We start from the raw sequence: 18,369 nt of genomic DNA, 5'->3' as shown, positions 1-18,369 counted from the left end.
ATGTATGACCCCCTATTGATTTTCTGGTCACACCTGCCATGTTGGGTTTAAAATAGGGCTGTGCGGTGCACCGAAAATTTCGGTGCACCGCGATTCATACCATTCGATTCGATGCACCGATTACAAATTCCGGATTTCGGTTCGGTTCGGTTTAGATTTTACTTACACCAAAACAACAAATATGGCGTCCGCGTGATGTTGAAAACATGTGGATTTTTATGCAACAGAGATTTAAATCACTACTGTGTTGAGAGTTAGCATTTTCACCACTCAGATACCAACAGAATATGGTCCGTAAGATCATTGCAGTTTATCTTTACATGACATATAGCATTTCTGTCAGTGGTGGAATGAAATCAACATCGTAGGTAATGAAACAGATTTGACAGTTAATATGAGAGAAGTAAATCAATAAAGGAGAGATTTTCAAAGACTCTCAATTGATAGAATTATTGAATTTTTGCATATCAATGAAAACAATATCATATACATTTTAGATCCAAAACTTATGTAGCACATTAATATAACAAATTTTGATAGACTGTCAGTGTTTTCTTTTTTCTTTCAAAGTTATAAAATGCCATTATGAATAGATATGATGTTTACAAATGACGACATATAGTTATATAACTTGAATAAAATAAAATCAAAGATGCTACTCATTAAAATTGTTAATTTTTGTGGTGTCATTAGATAAATTGGACCTAACATGAACCGAATCGAAAATAACCGAACCGTGCTGTTCTGAATCGAAACCGAACCGAATCGAGCTAACCCTGAATCGTCCCAGCCCTAGTTTAAAACATAAACACTCTTTTCTCAGGTGAGCGATGTGGCCCATGGGCCTCTTGTTTCTAATGTTCTTTTAGATGATAGTGTGTACATTTATAATAGGAACTTACAGATCAAGTTTTGCTTTTCTTTCATACATGCATGGAAATGCTTTCCTAAATGTTCACCTACTCTCAGCAGAGTTATTGCTCTTGGACTTCAACATGTCCCAGTCAGTAATCACCTTTTTCCATAGATGTTAATTGATGAACTAAAATACATTGTTGGTGTGTCTTAGTAATTAGTATTCTTAACAATTCATTATAAGGTCTGCTTTGCACTTCCATGTCCTTTAAATGCACTAATGTAATTCAGTTCTCTAATCGTAAATGTAACGTAATTCAGATCGTAATTGTAATATAATTCAGTTATCTAATCGTAACTGCATGATTCAAGAAAACAAAAGCCACAGTATGATATTCTATTTTCGTTTCATTTGCACCCAGTCCTTGGACTTTTAATATTTCAAACTTGGATGTCAGCAGGGGCATTCATGTCATACTGACACATTTAGTAACTCAATAACGACCGAATGCATTGCACTTAGATCTTATTCAGACTGTTGAATGTACTGTTACAGACTGAAAACAACAATAACCATGAATCAAGCAGGATTTTGGCAGAAAAGATGGACAGCCTCAATGCCCACGAAACTGATGAGTCTGCCAATCACCTCTACAAGGAACGGGTCAGTGATCGTTATATCAAATAAATCTAATAGATCCGCTCAGAGTGATCTGATCTTTATATCAAATAAATCTAATAGATCTAAGCTTTTAATCAAATAAATCTAATAGATCCGCTCAGATGGAGAGTTATACAAAGTTATTGATGGACGGGGCAGTATGTCTGGTTTTGAAAGTCAGCAACACTACTATGAAATTTTAGTGGCCATCTCATAGAAAATTTGTATCTGATTTTACCTAGTTTTTTGCATGCTCAATGTTTCTACTTTACAGGACTTTTGATTGTAAGTAGGCGGTGCCTGTCCTTAAGATTACCAAAGACCTAAATCATTAAAAGGAATTTTGTATTTGCAACCACATTGACATAAGCACGTCAGCAGCACACAAGCCTTTAATTGATACTGCCATCAAGTGCTGTCTTAATGTTGTACGTACGACCTCATGACTGACAGAATTTTGACTCCATCATTATATACCTTTGCAATCCCAATTACCTGCCATACAACCCCTCTTAGCACATTACCAAAGCAAAAAAGTCTTAAAGGCAAGCCTGAGAGAGTTTTAGATCTGTCCTGGATTTCTCAAAAACAAATTTAAGTGGAAATTTGGACTTTTAAAGGGAACGTAGGGTCAAAAATAAAATTTTGATATGTGAAAACTGGTACCATGCAGACAACAAAATCTAGCATAGAAAAAATAATTGCTGCTGATAACAAGATTTAATCTGTCATTTACACTGAAAACTGAGCTGAATGGGAGAATCTCTTATCATGGCGGCTGATGACGTGTATGCGGCAATTCATTACAACTGCTGTGCCTATAGCACTAAATGGGTTACAGAGTATCTATAATCTAAATATCGGGAGTTCAAGCGAAATTTTGCACTGTGGTCAAAGAAAAAGGAATACATGTATCTACCTTTTAGCATCCCTGATCTCCCCCCAAAACTATGAACATTGTGCAATAATTGGATACATATAAGGCCTTTCCGAAAACGTGAGTTATCTTTCCTTGATCCGGAACGTAGTGCGCTTGCGTAATTTCGTTTCAGACTTCCGGGTAGTATATTCAGAAAGCGTCATTAACAACACTACGGACGACAGTGCAAAATGCCACAGAGATATTGCTGTATTTGCAGCAACCACGCGAACAAATATGTTGACGGTAAAAAAATTACAATGCACAGGTTTCCTTCAAACGATAAAGTAAGGAAAGTGTGGATAAAACGCTGCCATATGATTCGATCAGACTTCAACTTTAAGAATTACGATCAGACGAGGTTGTGTTCGGAACATTTTGTGGGCAAATGTGAACCAACTAAGGAACATCCAATACCAACTTTGTTCCCAACACGGATATTTAAATTATCAGTAAGTATACATTTGCTCAGATGTTTACTTTCCAATATTGGAAAAAGAGATAAGCTAGCCTATGATGGCTTATATTGTTGAAACTAGTAATGTCAGAATGCGAGGAAATTTAAACTAGAGGCCTACAGGCTAGGCCTATAGATAATAATTTACCCTGACACATGTAGATATATTACACCTATCCATGATATGATATTATATAATGTACTATAATTATATTATATTTAATATATTATTATAATATATTTTACCTGGATGTTATAGAATATGATAGAATAGTATTTATTACCAAATCAGGCCCAAATGGGCATAAACATGTAACATATATAACTGTTTATACAAGGAAAGACAATACACAGTGAAGAGTAATTCTTGGAGTAATACACTCATTAGTGGTATTTCAAGTTTTATATGTAAGCATTAATTATAGTACCCAGTTGATACATGTGTGTTATCCCTAATGCAATATATAATATGCCTGATACATCAACAAAAGTCGGTGCTAAAGGATATAAAACAGAAATTCACTTCAGCCTCATGTAGAATAAGCAGATACATAATATATAGATTAAATAGTAAATCACATGTGTGAAATATATTAAACTGCAATGGACAGCAAGGGTAGTATAATATTCTTAATTGTGTTAATTAGTCCACTTCTGCCCAATGCAGAGTATATATCAGCATGCACATTAGAACAGCTTATTAACATAATAAAGCAATAAACTCGCAGTAAATGAGTCAATATATATATCCATACATGACTATGAAATTGTTTAACTAATGGTGCATATTGTTAATATTGTAGCGATGTACATCTGAACATAATCACAAAAAATATACCTGATATACTAACAAGAGACAGCAAGAGTTGGTACTAAAGGATATATCAAACAGAAATCCACTTCTGCCTCATGTAGAATTAACAGATACATAATGTATAGAGATAAACTATAAAGTTTGTATGTTGAACTGTAGGTGTAAATCACACTAAACTGCAATGAACAGCAAAAGACAGTGCTAAAAGATAGTATATTATTAGTTATATATGTTAATTTATCTGCCCATTAATGCATAATGAGTAACAACAACATGCAGTCCAACAACATAACATACTATGATGGTGGTTTTACTTTAAAAAAGTCAATATCCAAAAATAAGTGACTATATGAAATTCTTTAACTATACATCTGACTTATGAATTCAAATAATTTGCATAACACATCAATTATGAATATATCCTCACAGTTCATCAACCATAGAAATTGGTCATAGACATATTGTTAAAAAGATGACATTTCAGTGATATTGTGGACAAGAGATTAATTCTTGATAGATTATGTCATCCGGACAACATAAATGCATTTCATCTTCTACTTCTTTTAATTTAAAATTGGGACGCAGTCTCTCCTCTCTTGATATTCCATAATGTCTACCCCTCTCAATCATCATAATGTCTAACTCTCTCAATCATCAGATTGTGTGAAGCAATTCGAAATTTTGTCAAGAACTGTCTTTTCTCAAATTTTCTTAAGATTAATAAGTATAAGGTTGATCTAGCCCAAAATTTTTTTTCATTGTGCAGTAAGAGTCCAACTTCCCAGAGGTATTTTATCAATTGTTCCCTTCTTTGATACCACTTTTCATGAAAATATGAATTAAGAATGTGTTTACAGTGATATTTAAAGGATGGTGCAGTTGATTTCAGATAGGATTTTAACTGAGGAAGTATAGTTGTTTGAAATTATCAATGGAACCAAACCATTATGATTTATTTTTGTTGAAGTTGAATATTGAGGCAGAGTCTGCAGCTTTTAATAGAGGAAATGTGTCATCTAGGTTCTCTAACCAGTAATTCAAAATATGCTGAACAATGTTGAAACTCATAGGGTGTCTGCCTAATTCAGAAAGAACAGCAAATTTTGTACTTTTGTTATTCACACCTAATAAAAATCTACAAAGTTTGTAATGTAGTTTCTCACAAAGTGATTTTGAATATAATTCGTCCAAAGCAATTGTATGGAGCGCCAAATTAACATAAACTCAAATAATTGAAGATGTCTTCAATTATTTGAAGATATCATCAATTCAATTATTGCACTCTTTAAAGTAGTTCCACCCTCCTGTGACATCATAGATTTTTCAAAATCAATTATTTTTTAGATTTATGCTTGATATTACCATAGATTTTGTTGGAGTCTTTTTCAATGGTAATAGTAAAACATCTTGCTAAACATAAAAAATTCAAAAGTCTAAGTTATATATAAATAACCAATAATATGTTTCAAAATAATGAATCCAAGGGCAATAACTCTGTTTTTATTGAATCCTTTATCAAGTTCATTATGTGATAGATTTTGCTTATTTTTTATAGATTTTTGAATAGATTTGTAAAGTACCAGTTTCATGAAACTATTATGAATACTATTATATCATTTTAACCAGTTTTTGTGAAATTTTAATGATGCTGTTGAAAGAAATATTGCAATTTTCTGACATTGATATATGATTTTGTATATGCATGTCTGGCATTTTAAAAAGTGTGATGACATATATATCTTATTTGATAATTTATTAGTTTTCACTCAAATGAATTGAAATAAATACACATTTAAAACTTTTATCAGATGATAATGCGAGTATGGAGTTACCTTAATTGAATTAATGCGTGCATTAAATCAATTATTGCTCTCATCAATTGAATTAATGTGCACTTCAATTCAATTATTGCTCTCATCGATTAAATTAATGAGCGCATCAATTCAGCTGAAGAATTAATGCTATCATCAATTCATGCAAATATATATATATATATGGAAAGTCTTCAGATAAGGGCCAAGGTGACTCAGGTGAGCGATGTGGCCCATGGACTTCTTGTATAAATATTCATATTGACTGTATGTAAGGTTTAGTTTTCACAAATGAATGAAATACATGTAATGAACTTAGAACTTAGTGTTCTTAAATCTTTTGTAGAGAATGGATGCTTCAGAGTCAACATCAGATGCTTCTGATCAGAACAAGGAAGAATCCATGGATACTAGTACTGAGATGGAATCCGTGCAGACGGCTGACACCAGCTTGCATACAACTGGAGCCTCTGAATATGCGTCTCTAGATATGCATGACTATTTCGGTAGTGAATTCACCACTGTTACCAGTGATTTTGTACATGTTAACAAATGTACACAAACTGTTTTCGCAGTGTCTCAAGATCAAAGCGTACAGACCAACAAAATGAGTACAGAATTGAAAAATAATTTCTGCCAGACAGATTCAAACAAGTGTGATTTTTTATGTCAAGCTTCAAAACCCGATATAGTGTTTGAGGATATACAGGAATCAGATGAGAAGATTATGTTTTACACAGGAATTCCAAACAAAGGTACATTTAATTTACTGTTCAATGAGATTGTTGTCCCATATCACAGAACTCAAACAGATACCGTTAAGAACTGTGGGGGGAGACCAAGATGTCTGCGAATAATAGACGAGTTCCTCCTCGTGCTTATGAGACTTCGACTTGGACTTCTCATAGAAGATTTGAGTGACAGATTTCACATCTCCAGATCAACATGTGCAACAATCATTAACACTTGGATTGACTTTTTATCCGTGAATCTTTCTTTTCTCATATCTTGGCCTGACAAAGAAACAAATGATAGAACAATGCCAGTCGATTTTCAAATGAAATACCCAAACTGTCGTGCCATTATTGACTGTACAGAATTTTTTACAGAAACTCCACAATCTCTTTCAAACAAGTCCCTCATGTTTTCACACTACAAATCACACTCGACATGGAAAGCACTTCTAGCAATTAATCCCCGAGGAGTTATTACATTTGTCTCAGATTTGTGGGGTGGCTAGCATTAGTGATAAACAATTATTTAAGAAATGTGGAATTATAGATTATCTAGAGGCTGGAGATCAAATTATGGTTGACAAAGGCTTTTTAATTTCTGATTTAACAACCCCTAAAGGTGTTGAAATTATCATACCACCATTCAAACGCAATGGAAGATTTAGTAGACGAGAAGTGGAGGAAACACGTCGAATTGCAAATTTGAGAATTCACGTAGAAAGAGCCAATGAGCGTGTGAAAAACTTTCGAATTTTACAAGGAACAATGCCTATTACCTTGTCTAAAGTTGCTAGTAAAACTTTCAAAATTTGTGTTGCTCTCTCAAATCTGCAACCTCCTCTGGTTCTCAGATGATTGAAATACATTATTCTGAGATTCATGTACGACTTTTCAAACAATTTTTAGGTAATATTGTGTATCATTTTCAACCAGCAGTACATTATAAGTTTTCTTTGACTACATGAATGAATGTCATTTTGAGAAATATATATGTATGTGGATGTTAGGAAACTACTAGTATACAAATATTTCCAATGAATTGGATTGTGTTCTACTATATCATCATGTATCACAGAAAGGATGAATCCAATACATGTATATAATTTAAATTGTTCAAATGTGATAAATCTGCTTTTATCAAACAAACATTGTTTTGTTGTATTTATTTCATTTGCAACAACAAGTGGGGATCAAATAATTATGTAAAATAATGAAATTGAAAATATGTTTGTGCTTCTTTTTAATTTGCATTCAGTCAGTCTTTATTAAACAGACATTTTGATCTTCGAACTCGAGATGAGAACAGCTCTGGAATTACTGCATATTTGTAGAATTTCTCCAATTTGATAACTACTTCATTCCAGAATAGATCATGATAATAAATTCTTTCAACTGAGTGGTCAATTAAAGTCCAAACAACAAAATCACACCATTTTCTACCAGATATAGCTAACTGGCCCTGAATTTGGTAGTAATAATTGTGATTTCTTTTTAGAGTTACTTTACCATCCAACAATTCACAGAAGAAATCTTTCTGTGATGCAGCTTCTGATGGTGATAGAGTTCTATATATGTAGGGGCATTTTATTTCAAGAGTTCCACAAGATTCTTTGCAATGTGGACAATGGAGAAGTCCATCTGGGCTGGTACCAAGATAAGGGTAACTTGGATTAGTAAGGAGACCACATTCTTCTACATGCAGTGAAGGATGGTGTTTTTTGGCGCGATATAAATACATGCGTCTTGCTGCAGCCTCGTGAGTATTTCCCCAGTGGGTGGCATCTGATTTGAAAGAATTGTAATTCATGATGGATTTCACTACATTTTCTGAACCAGTTGTTTCCCTCATTTTGCAAATTTGTCCAAAGTTGGAACTTGTTACCCTACCAATTCGTGCTTCAATCCAGTGCTTGCTTTTTCTTTGCCCTTTTGTTAACTGTTGGATAGTTTTTACATCATTTTCTGAAATTGACATTTGTTGAAAATACTCCTCAAATTTTTCCTGACAGAGATGGGAATCTAGTTTCACAGAATCACGATATTGAAAAGGAACATTTTGTAGGTTGGGTAATGACGAGCTATGCATGTCTTCCTGAATAGGGATTGTTTGCAGAAATGCCGCATTTGGATTGCATCGACGCAATTTTTCAGCAAATTGTATCTTATCAATGTCAAGTAGTTTAGAACCTGATCTACTTGTGTCTTTTTTTGCAGATTTGTGGTGCCCAAAGTCTTTGTTCTTTTTGAAGTCATATTTGTTAAAAGACAAATCTTCTGCTTTTTTGGGACTCAGTTTCCTTTTACGTGGTTGAACCCATTTACACTCTGCTGACGTTGCTGAATTAAGTCCATCAACTTTCTTCTCCGTAATATCTACGAGTGCATATAACGTAGCAGATATATGGTTGCATGCCTCACCTTCCCTAAAATTATCATAATGGCAGGTTGATATGCAGTTATAACAAATATTCTGAGAGTATTGCACAGCGATACATAGTCCCCTACCGGTTGCAAAAATTATTGGACCGCAACAATATTCGAAGTTCATTATGTAGATAATGGTAAAGGGGGAAATTATGAAACCAGGATAGGAAAGTTGGAAAAATATCAAATTTAATATGTAACTTGTTATGGAAAAGCAATGTACCAAATATCAAATGAATATCTGCAAGAACAGCGAAAAAGTGCGGAAACTGATTTACTGGACTGACTGGCAGACAGACGGAGTGCAAACCTAAAGCCCCCCCCCACCCCCCCCCCCCCCCAATAAAAAGACAAACCTCTTTAACGCATACTTCAAATGGGGGAGGGGGTGTCGTTTTAATTTTATGGATTCAATTCCTCAGTTAAACCTTTTATTTTACCACTCAGTACTACTCCAGAAAAATTTAAGGGGGGGGGGGGGGGTCACCGGCTTTTTGCTTGCTTACCATTTTCGTTTTTCATGTAGAAATTTCCCATTATTGAAATGTTATAGCCACAAGTTTAAAAGATGGGTATTGATAATAATTGTTATTCAAAATAATTTTATTTTAAATCAAGCAATTTATATGATTTTTAGCGTTTAAATACAGGGTATGTAATCTACGTATCCACGAATTTCAGGGGGGGGGGGGGGGGGTTACTGCCTCCGTGAAACAAAATCAATTTAGCATGAACATATACTTCGAGTTTTCCACTTAAAAACTGTCATGTTTATTTCATTTTTTTCCTCTCTCTCTTATTACAAATCTCAAAAAATCGAAACAATTTCACTTTTTCATTTATATAATTTTCAATTTCATCTTTACGTTAATTTTCTATAGGAAATTAGAATCTTTTGCGTGGTTAGGTCGTCGTCTATCAAATGTAAAAATATTTTCTTTTTTTCAAACGACCGCGTTAATTCGAATCCCTCACGGACATAAGGTTTTTTCAATCTAGATTTTTTTTCTTATTTGAAACACACTTCTAGAGTATTCAAAAATGTTTCATGTCAAATTTCTGCTTATTACGATGTGCCGAGTTTGTAATAAACTTTTAACCTGGACATTGTTTAGTTTGTTTAGTTGGACTTCGTGTCCAATATGTGAATGAGACTCACAACAAACACGCCAAATACCTGTATTTTATTAGTCAAGGCTGCTAACGAGAACTTATGTTTTATGAATTAACAATGGGGAATCCTACAGGTATACGTATATAAGAGTTTAAATCTAGATGAAGGTCAGTTCCGCATGTACGTCACAACACTTGCCGCTTCTGTGCAACACCCTCTTTTCTCAGGAGCTTTATTCTGGATAATTTAGACCCTTTTTCTAGCACAGCTAGACTTATAAAATGTCAGAGGTTGCTTGTTAAATATTAAAATAGTAAACGTTCAGCGATAAGAGTTCTGACACTTTAAATATAAATCAGACGATATACATACCCGGCTGCACATGTACAATTTGCGGAGTGGACACGTCCAGTTACTTTGGACAGAGTTACCCAAACATTGTAATCGGGTTTGTTTTTGACAGAGTCCGTTGGTAATGATGGAACAACTTTAGCCCTGATAAAACAATGAGAGCATTCCTCATTTACAGCATGATATTGGAGATCATACACGTGCCGATCCTCGTAAAAAACCCGAGCTTTGAGCTGACGAGTTGCCATCATTTTTTGGGAATCGGTTGTTCTGTTTTGACTTAATACTAAATAATTGTACAAGTCGTTGTTGGAGATATTAGGAAATAAGTGAACGTCCGACTTCCAGTTCGATTTTAAAGATTCTGGATCAGGTAAAATTTCACTGAGGGGAGTCATTAACTTTTCAAAACGCCGAATACCATCACTTATAGCATCTGACACACTTGTTTCTGAGACAGTTTTTTTGTTCAGAAAAATCACACCCTTGACTCGTTCAAGGAGTTCTTGTTTGTTTCCACTGACCATTTCCTTACGTTCCCGAAGAAAAGATTTTAACTGTTTGATAGACCATTTTTCAATTTCAGCATCCATATTCGATATGTAACTCGAATTTCGCGCAGTATGATCGTGTTACTACCCGGAAGTTGTCATAAGCACACTAAATGTTAGAGTACAAAGAGAGATAACTCACGTTTTCGGATAGGCCTTATACCTTGGAAGTGAATCTTTTGTTTTTGAACGGCATTTTGAGAAAGAGTCTTTTAAAGAGGATATCAGGGTAAGTACCGGTTATATTTGCTTTTTACTCAGTAAATACTAATAATTCTTAATGTGTATAACCAGAGTTTATTTACAACTAACTTTTACTTAATATATAATAATTTTCTAATTTAATCTATCCTTATCCAATGAACATTTTGTACAGGCTAAATATGAAGGAATGGGTAAACACTGCTTTTTAAATATTCAAAGTTAAATTAATATCTATTTAAGTTAAGATATTGGGATACACACCAAAACCTATTAAAAAGAAGATGCAGTAACTAAAATATTTGATGACAGCAAGCCTAAGAAATAAGAGAAAATAGCTCAAAAAGATGAGGAAAAGCAGGATACATGTAATACTTTCAAAAATCATCACATCACTAGCACATTTTGTATTATACTATTGTTTTTAAAGAAATTGAAAATGTACAAGTAAACAAATGAAGTATAGTATATATGAAGTATAGTATATATGAAGTAAGTATATATAATTAATTAGTCATTATTTTTCAGCTAATCCATTTTCTTTTGGAAACCAATGAAAACTCATATGCAGAACCTATTGACCAACCTGGACTATCAGCATCTAAGGAAACAGGTAATTTGATGCACTTCTCTATTAAATGATTAACAAAGTTTTACAACCAAGGTCATTTGAATTCCCCCTTTGCAGTTAATCTTTCAATTCTTGACATTTATGTGGTAATTACTGCAGGGGTGTAGTGATAATCAACTGATTTGTGCTGTATACAGGTTCACATTGTTAGATTCTCTTGTAAACAGATGTACTAATAAATCAGAAAGAGAGAAAACTACTATGAAAAATAAACTCTTTGTTGTGTGAAATACATGTACATGTACATGCACTTTCATGAAAATTCATTACTAAAGTTATAAAGTAATGGTTTGATTTCATTTTTATATTTTCAGCTCAATGAAGACATGAATAGTGACAAAAATATCCCACTCTCAATCCATATTGAAGAATAAATCAACTTTGTGCAACATATACAGATAGAATTGCCCAGTCATTGTCCATCATATGTGCTAAGGAATGTTCAAGTGAAGAATGAAGAAGTGAAGATAATGAACAATCCTGTATAAAGAATACAAAATTAAAAGTTTAAGAATTAAGAGTGTCGTTTTCATCAATTTATCCCAATGCACTAGTGTTTTCATTTGAAGCTGCTAATAATTCCTCTTCATTATAATCAGGCTCATATTGATATCCTTTGCAGTCAGACATGATCAGATGCTTTCACTGAGAGGCAATTGCCCGGTATACGTCATAAACAGATGGGATTGTAGGAAATATCTTAAAGAGCGATAACTTTATCTTGCAAAATGGCAGCCTCCAGCAGATGATGTGTAGCTATATTTAATAGCCGATTTCTACACAACAGATTACAATCAAATGGAAATAACCAGTGGACTTAATTACTAAATATTTAGTATTTGAAATGTGAAATTATTTTTTTATACCCTACGTTCCCTTTAAGTCTGCGATTTTACTCAAAATTTTGACTTCTCAAATAAAAGAAAGTTAGTTTGAGATTTTTTCAAGAAATCCAAGCCAGATCAAAAATTTGACTGGTACTCTTGTACAGTCTCGCGACTCTACATGATACTGAATACAGGGTTATTTTTGTCTTTACAGTCTCGCGACTCTACATAATACTGAATACAGAGTTATTTTTGTCTTTACAGTCTCGCGACTCTACATAATACTGAATACAGTTATTTTTGTCTTTACAGTCTCGCGACTCTACATAATACTGAATACAGAGTTATTTTTGTCGTGTTATTTTCACTCTTCTACACTTTCAGACAGTTTAGCTCTGTTTTAAATTCGCCAAGACATGTACAGTTGTTTTAAATGAGAGATAGAGAGATAAAGGTTTTGCCCAGTCTTACATTCACCCACTGACTTCGAGGGCGAAAATAAAACAGGGGCCAGCATTTCTGGCCAGTATACTGTTTATACCTGTTCATTGTGTTTCTTCAGGAGAAGATGCAGGCTCTTCATTTAGAAAAATCAAGACTGGAAGAGGAACTAAGAAAAGTCACACAAATGGTGAGTGCCTGGTGGATTCATTATACAAAAGAGTTTTATATATGTGTTCAAAACTAGTAGTCCGTCATCTCATCAAATTAAAATTAGATCTTCTAATCTGCTCTCCTAAGACTGCTACGCTAATACTAGCAAGCGGTTTTATAAAATAGCGTAAACTATCCCAACTTACTTTTAACATCAATCATATAGAATCAGCAAAAATTACTTTTGTTCCTTATAATTTGATTTAGTAAATTGCATTTGATATTAATTATTTGATGAATAATTCTAAAGAAAATATGAATCTTGTATAATGCGGACTGACATTGCTGTAGCAACAAATTGGAAACAGAAAATCCAAAGGTATTGTGATGTCATTCTAGGACGTCATAAAGCGTGACTAAACGGCAAATAAAGAATGTTAAAGTTAAATGAAGCAGTCAAATGGTGTGTTACAAAATTAAATTATAGAAGTTTATTGTTGAGGAGTTGAATACATCCATCATCTCGATATACATAATACTTAGAGGTATATTTCACATGCAGCATTCCAGAGAGGACAAATTTATAACAGCAAATTTTCTGATTCTTAAATAATTAGTATGCATTTATCATACACAGATTGTTGGGAACATGGTGAGACACTTTGTTCTCTTTAGATTAATCTTTTCTTAGTTGGAAGACGCCACTGCAGACCTGACGAAATTCCGTTCCCAGCATTCCCAGTTTATCAAAGGTCGCTCTAGCAGTCCTGTTGACATAGAGAATTTCACCAAACTTCAGATTGATCTAGTGGACCAACAGAGACAGCTCAGGGAGCTACAAGAGTTTATGGATAACAAGGAAAATGAGAAAAGTCTAAAGTTCAGAGGTAAGAAGAGGTCAAAAGGTTAAGAATTGATGATCTGAAAACCATAGAGAAAGTTTTAAATAAAGAATACATGGAATCTTAATTTTTTGTTTAACAAACCCATTTAGATTGGCAATAAAATTATGGTCTGCTGCCGAAATGCAGATAAACTCTCCATGAGACTAGATTCTGGGAAGATTGTGATGTAATAATTCTGCAGTCATAATTTTAAGCTGTGTTAATGGTTAAAATGTAAAACTGTCAAAGTTTATACATTAACAAGTTTTTGATATACTTTATGCATTTTTAATAATGATAATGCTTCTCGAGTTGTTTTTTTTATGGTGCACTTTGAATATGGCTTGTATATTCTCACAGTCAAAGAAAATGAACAGAAGAAATTAATTCAAGGTCTAGAGGATGAGAAGACAAACTTGACAAGAAAACTCAAACTTACTCAAAAAATGTTGGATGAACAGCTTGAAAAAATAAAAGCTCATGTATGTATATGTGCTAATAATGAACCTGTTGAATTCATTAATCCCATATTTATTATTCCTACAAGTAACAACTTCGGTTAACATGCCTAGTACGCTCGTTATACATCTCTAATATGCGATAATAAAAAAAATGAATAAATGAAATAATATGAAAATAAAGTGTAATGAAATATAAATACATGACAATGTATACATGATAAACTAGAATAAGACTGTTGCTGTTGAACCTCTAGCTGGCTGGAGTATGTTTTATTATAAACTTTATAAAAATGATTTGTAGTATGCTGACTGTGAGAAGAGGAATATATTGGTGGTTGACTTGTACAAGGAGAATTCTGATTTAATGGAGGCTTTGTATCTAATGGAGGAGAGAAAGAAGGATGCTGTGTCTCGCTGTTACAAACTTGAAGACCAGTGCAAGGTGCTACGTCTCATGCTCAAAAAAGTTTGTCATGTCGCCATCTCGTGATGTCCTCAGCATTATCCAATTCGATTCGGACACCATGTGTTTGTCGCAGATGTTCCTCGTGTTGGTTTATATTCCAGTAGAGAATGGTGTATACAGAATGTGTTTATCCACCAGCTGTTGATGATATATGGGGGCCGTGCCATTAGTTGTATGTAACAGACATCCAAAGTGTTCATATGTGTGAGACAATGTTCTGTGTGACATGCCTCGTCATAATCTGTCCTCGCCAGAAGATCCCTCAAATATTGTTGAGATAGCTTATTTGGGATATTCAAGAATATGTATGGTTGTGTGATGTAGGGAGAGAAACAGAAGGATGGACTGGTGATTGCCTCTGTGCAGTGTTGGTGATTGCCTCTGTGCAGTGTTGGTGATTGCCTCTGTGCAGTGTTGGTGATTGCCTCTGTGCAGTGTTGGTGATTGAAACCCTCGATGCTGTTTGTAACAATGCAAATTCAACATGGTACTTATATTTACTGTATAATGTCTAATTTTGGCATCGGAAATACTTATTTAGCGGATTTTTCTAAACTTTATAGTTTGACCTACAAAAAAAATGTATCAGCATTTCACTTTTTGGTGCATTTTCATTTAACAAGTGTATCATTTATATGGATAGAAATTTTGGCACTTTCATTTTTGGCAAATTTTCATCATCCACCAAAAAAGTCAACATTTGTAGTCCACCTAAATACCCAATGTACTAGGGCTGCAACGAGTACCCGAAATAACTGAAAACTGCGGGTCGTGTTGTTCGGGTCGGGTTCGGTTCCATTTTTCCGTATTTCGGTTTGGGTTTGGTTTTTAAAATAGAATCATTGTTAGAAATCCGTTTAAACGAAATGTCGTCAAAATCCTCAAAGGTGGCGGTATTTTGATCAATTATTAAATGATGGCATTGTGGACAAAACTGTAAATAATGACAGTATATGTAAGATATGACAGACGCATTGAAAATACGCCACAGAATCAACATTGTCAATGACAAAACATTGAAAGCATGGATGGAAATGAGTAGAAGTGACAATGCTGTTTCTAGTACCATGGATGTCGAGTCTAAACCTCAGTCCACGTCCCCGAGTAATTATTGTGACAAAATACAATAAAGGTTTTTGATTATAACTGTATATCAGATTTTTGAAATAGTTATATGGACCCGAACCGAAATACCCGAACCCGAAGTAAAAAATTTAGAACTGACCCGACCTGATAATTTTTGGAACCATGACAGCCCTACAATGTACATGTATTTATGTGCACCTAAATACCCAATGTACATGTATTTATGTGCACCTAAAGTATCCAATGTACATGTATATATGTGCACCTAAAGTATCCAATGTACATGTATATATGTGCACCTAAATACCCAATGTACATGTATTTATGTGCACCTAAAGTATCCAATGTACATGTATATATGTGCACCTAAAGTATCCAATGTACATGTATATATGTGCACCTAAATACCCAATGTACATGTATTTATGCCCTTATTTGTTCACTGAAATGTCTTTTATATTCATTTTTCAAAAAATGTTGGGGTATTTGAATTTACATAAACTATGTTTATGTACTTATAACATTTGTTTTTGTACTCATAAATGCACTGTACAGTGATACAGTTTCATTTGTTAAGACTTGTGTCACTAATGTTGAAATTCGTTGGATCGAGTTCAATATTTTAGCAAACAATACAGTACTGTGTGGCTTTACTTCAAACAACATCGGAGTGCGAGATCCGACTTATAAATATCCATTCTGTCTCTTGAGATCTAGATTTATATAAAATTGTGGTATTACATAAATAACTTTGGTTTGCCAATGTACCTAGTAAAATTCTTAAGATTCGGAAGGAATTTATACTATAACATACAGTATAATGATTCATTCAAAATGTGAAATCTGCCACGATTTGACCTGCTACTAAAATATTAAAGTCAATTTGAAACAGAACAAGCAGGGGCTAGCTAGTTTTACAAAAGATCTTTCCACTGTCAAAGACCAAATTTTTTAAAATGGTCAAAAAGAATTCCATTTCCGTGTACAATTTATGAAAATATGGCATTTTATGTACTTAGTGTTTCCATTTATTTATATATATATATTTTTTTTTTTGGGTGGTGAATAACTGAATTTATTTTTGAAAAAATTGCAGCAATAAAGAAATTGCTAGCAGATTTTTGGGGTTTTTAACTTGAAAGTTGTAAGACCTTTCGTTAGATGGATCCCTGATTAATATCAGATAGTTTGTGTCAAAATGTTTACCAGTCAAGGACATTAAATGAATTTGATCATATTTTCAGCACAAAACTATATTTTCAGCACAAAACTATATTAGAATTTTTTTTAAAAACAAAATTACTTGTATTTGTACTGAAAACATTCATAACATCAATGTGTTGTGCTGAAGGATTTGTGTATGTGTACATTTTGCAAAATGTAAATGAATATCTAAAATAAATGTCAAGACTTATTCAATGTATACCTACATGTAAATTGTGAAAAATCTGTCAAACGTGTGTTGTATGTATGTATGTCACTCCAATTTTTGTATCTTGTCATGAAATCATAAAACCATAAAATCATAAAAGTGTTTTACACATGCTGCCAAAGTAAACTGAAACTGTATATATAGTAATTTATCAAACATTTGTATTACATTGTATTTATGAATGAAAAAATTGATGCATAAACAGATTCTGAAGAAATACTCTTAATCATGCAACATAGAGATAGGAATTTAAAATAATATGATAGGGTTTAATACACTGTGTGTATTAATAGTGATTATTTCTGTGATAGCCTTCAGTGCCTTTTTCAAACAATTTTTGCACAAAATGTCTCATTCTAACTGTGATAATCATGTGTATATTTTTCTTGTGTCTATTTTGAAATTGATGCTATACTTATTAATATATTCCAATACTCTTAGCATTGAATGGTGTTTAAACACAAAATATTGATGGAACTTATTTGTGAATGATAAATCATATATATATATAATACATGTATATTATTAGCAATAAAAAATGTCAGAAGGTATATCTGATTTTATCTTTCATTGATATTATATGTCATTCTCATTAGTTTAATTAGTAAGCAACCACGCCCACTTGTCTTATGCTAAAAGAGAGAGAGCGAGCATGTAATATGCACAAAACCTTGTTGGAAACACAGACATGTATGCAGGTGCGCGCAGACCTGGTTTGACTTGTCTGTCCTTGCAAATTTGTGGTCGGTCCATTCTTATGGACTTTTTGGGCCCCTATAGAATTCAAAATTTTAAAAACGCTTTAAAAAAAGGACTTAATTTCCATTTATTTCATAAAAGATATCATGTTTTAATACAGTTTCATGTGATTTGTCTTGCTAAATTTCCAGTCATTCGCAGTTCGTTTACCCTCTTAAAACAGCTGTCAAATGTGGGTTACTATCTACAGTAACTCTTAACATTCGTAGAGTGTATTTAGATCTGGATTCATCGATATGAATTTTTTTGTGAATAGCTTAAACTCTTAGATTAAAAACAAACAAAAATCAATGCTAGAGGATGAAGTGGGCAGTGTGTTGTGTCTATCGCAGTATCA

At 33.4% G+C, this 18,369-nt stretch overlaps 1 protein-coding gene and 1 long non-coding RNA gene across 10 annotated transcripts in view; one reads left to right on the top strand and one right to left on the bottom strand.

Moving 5' to 3' along the window:
* Positions 1 to 17,824, top strand: part of LOC125648904 (ninein-like protein) — a 93,416-nt gene extending 75,592 nt beyond the window's left edge. For 8 of the 9 annotated variants that reach the window (XM_056165064.1, XM_056165065.1, XM_056165067.1 and 5 more), the window contains 5 exons: positions 1,412 to 1,519; positions 12,913 to 12,981; positions 13,636 to 13,831; positions 14,189 to 14,310; positions 14,591 to 17,824. In XM_056165064.1, the coding sequence (XP_056021039.1) occupies positions 1,412 to 1,519; positions 12,913 to 12,981; positions 13,636 to 13,831; positions 14,189 to 14,310; positions 14,591 to 14,779 (684 nt within the window). In that variant the 3' untranslated portion in view covers positions 14,780 to 17,824. Of the gene's footprint in view, positions 1 to 1,411; positions 2,160 to 12,912; positions 12,982 to 13,635; positions 13,832 to 14,188; positions 14,311 to 14,590 lie in introns of those variants that run through there. The other variant, XM_056165071.1, reaches the window with a different exon arrangement.
* On the bottom strand, positions 178 to 16,538 carry LOC130054655 (uncharacterized). The gene is made up of 3 exons (XR_008802980.1): positions 16,242 to 16,538; positions 10,855 to 16,039; positions 178 to 2,501 (listed from the first exon to the last, which is right to left on the bottom strand). It is a non-coding gene; the product is annotated as an uncharacterized LOC130054655 (long non-coding RNA).
* Positions 17,825 to 18,369: the final 545 nt, after the last annotated feature.

Source organism: Ostrea edulis, chromosome 5, assembly GCF_947568905.1.
Source record: "Ostrea edulis chromosome 5, xbOstEdul1.1, whole genome shotgun sequence".
In the NCBI taxonomy this organism is placed as follows: Eukaryota; Metazoa; Mollusca; class Bivalvia; order Ostreida; family Ostreidae; genus Ostrea; species Ostrea edulis.
Note: the sequence above shows the minus strand (reverse complement) of the source record. Positions and strands in the feature narration are given on the sequence as shown.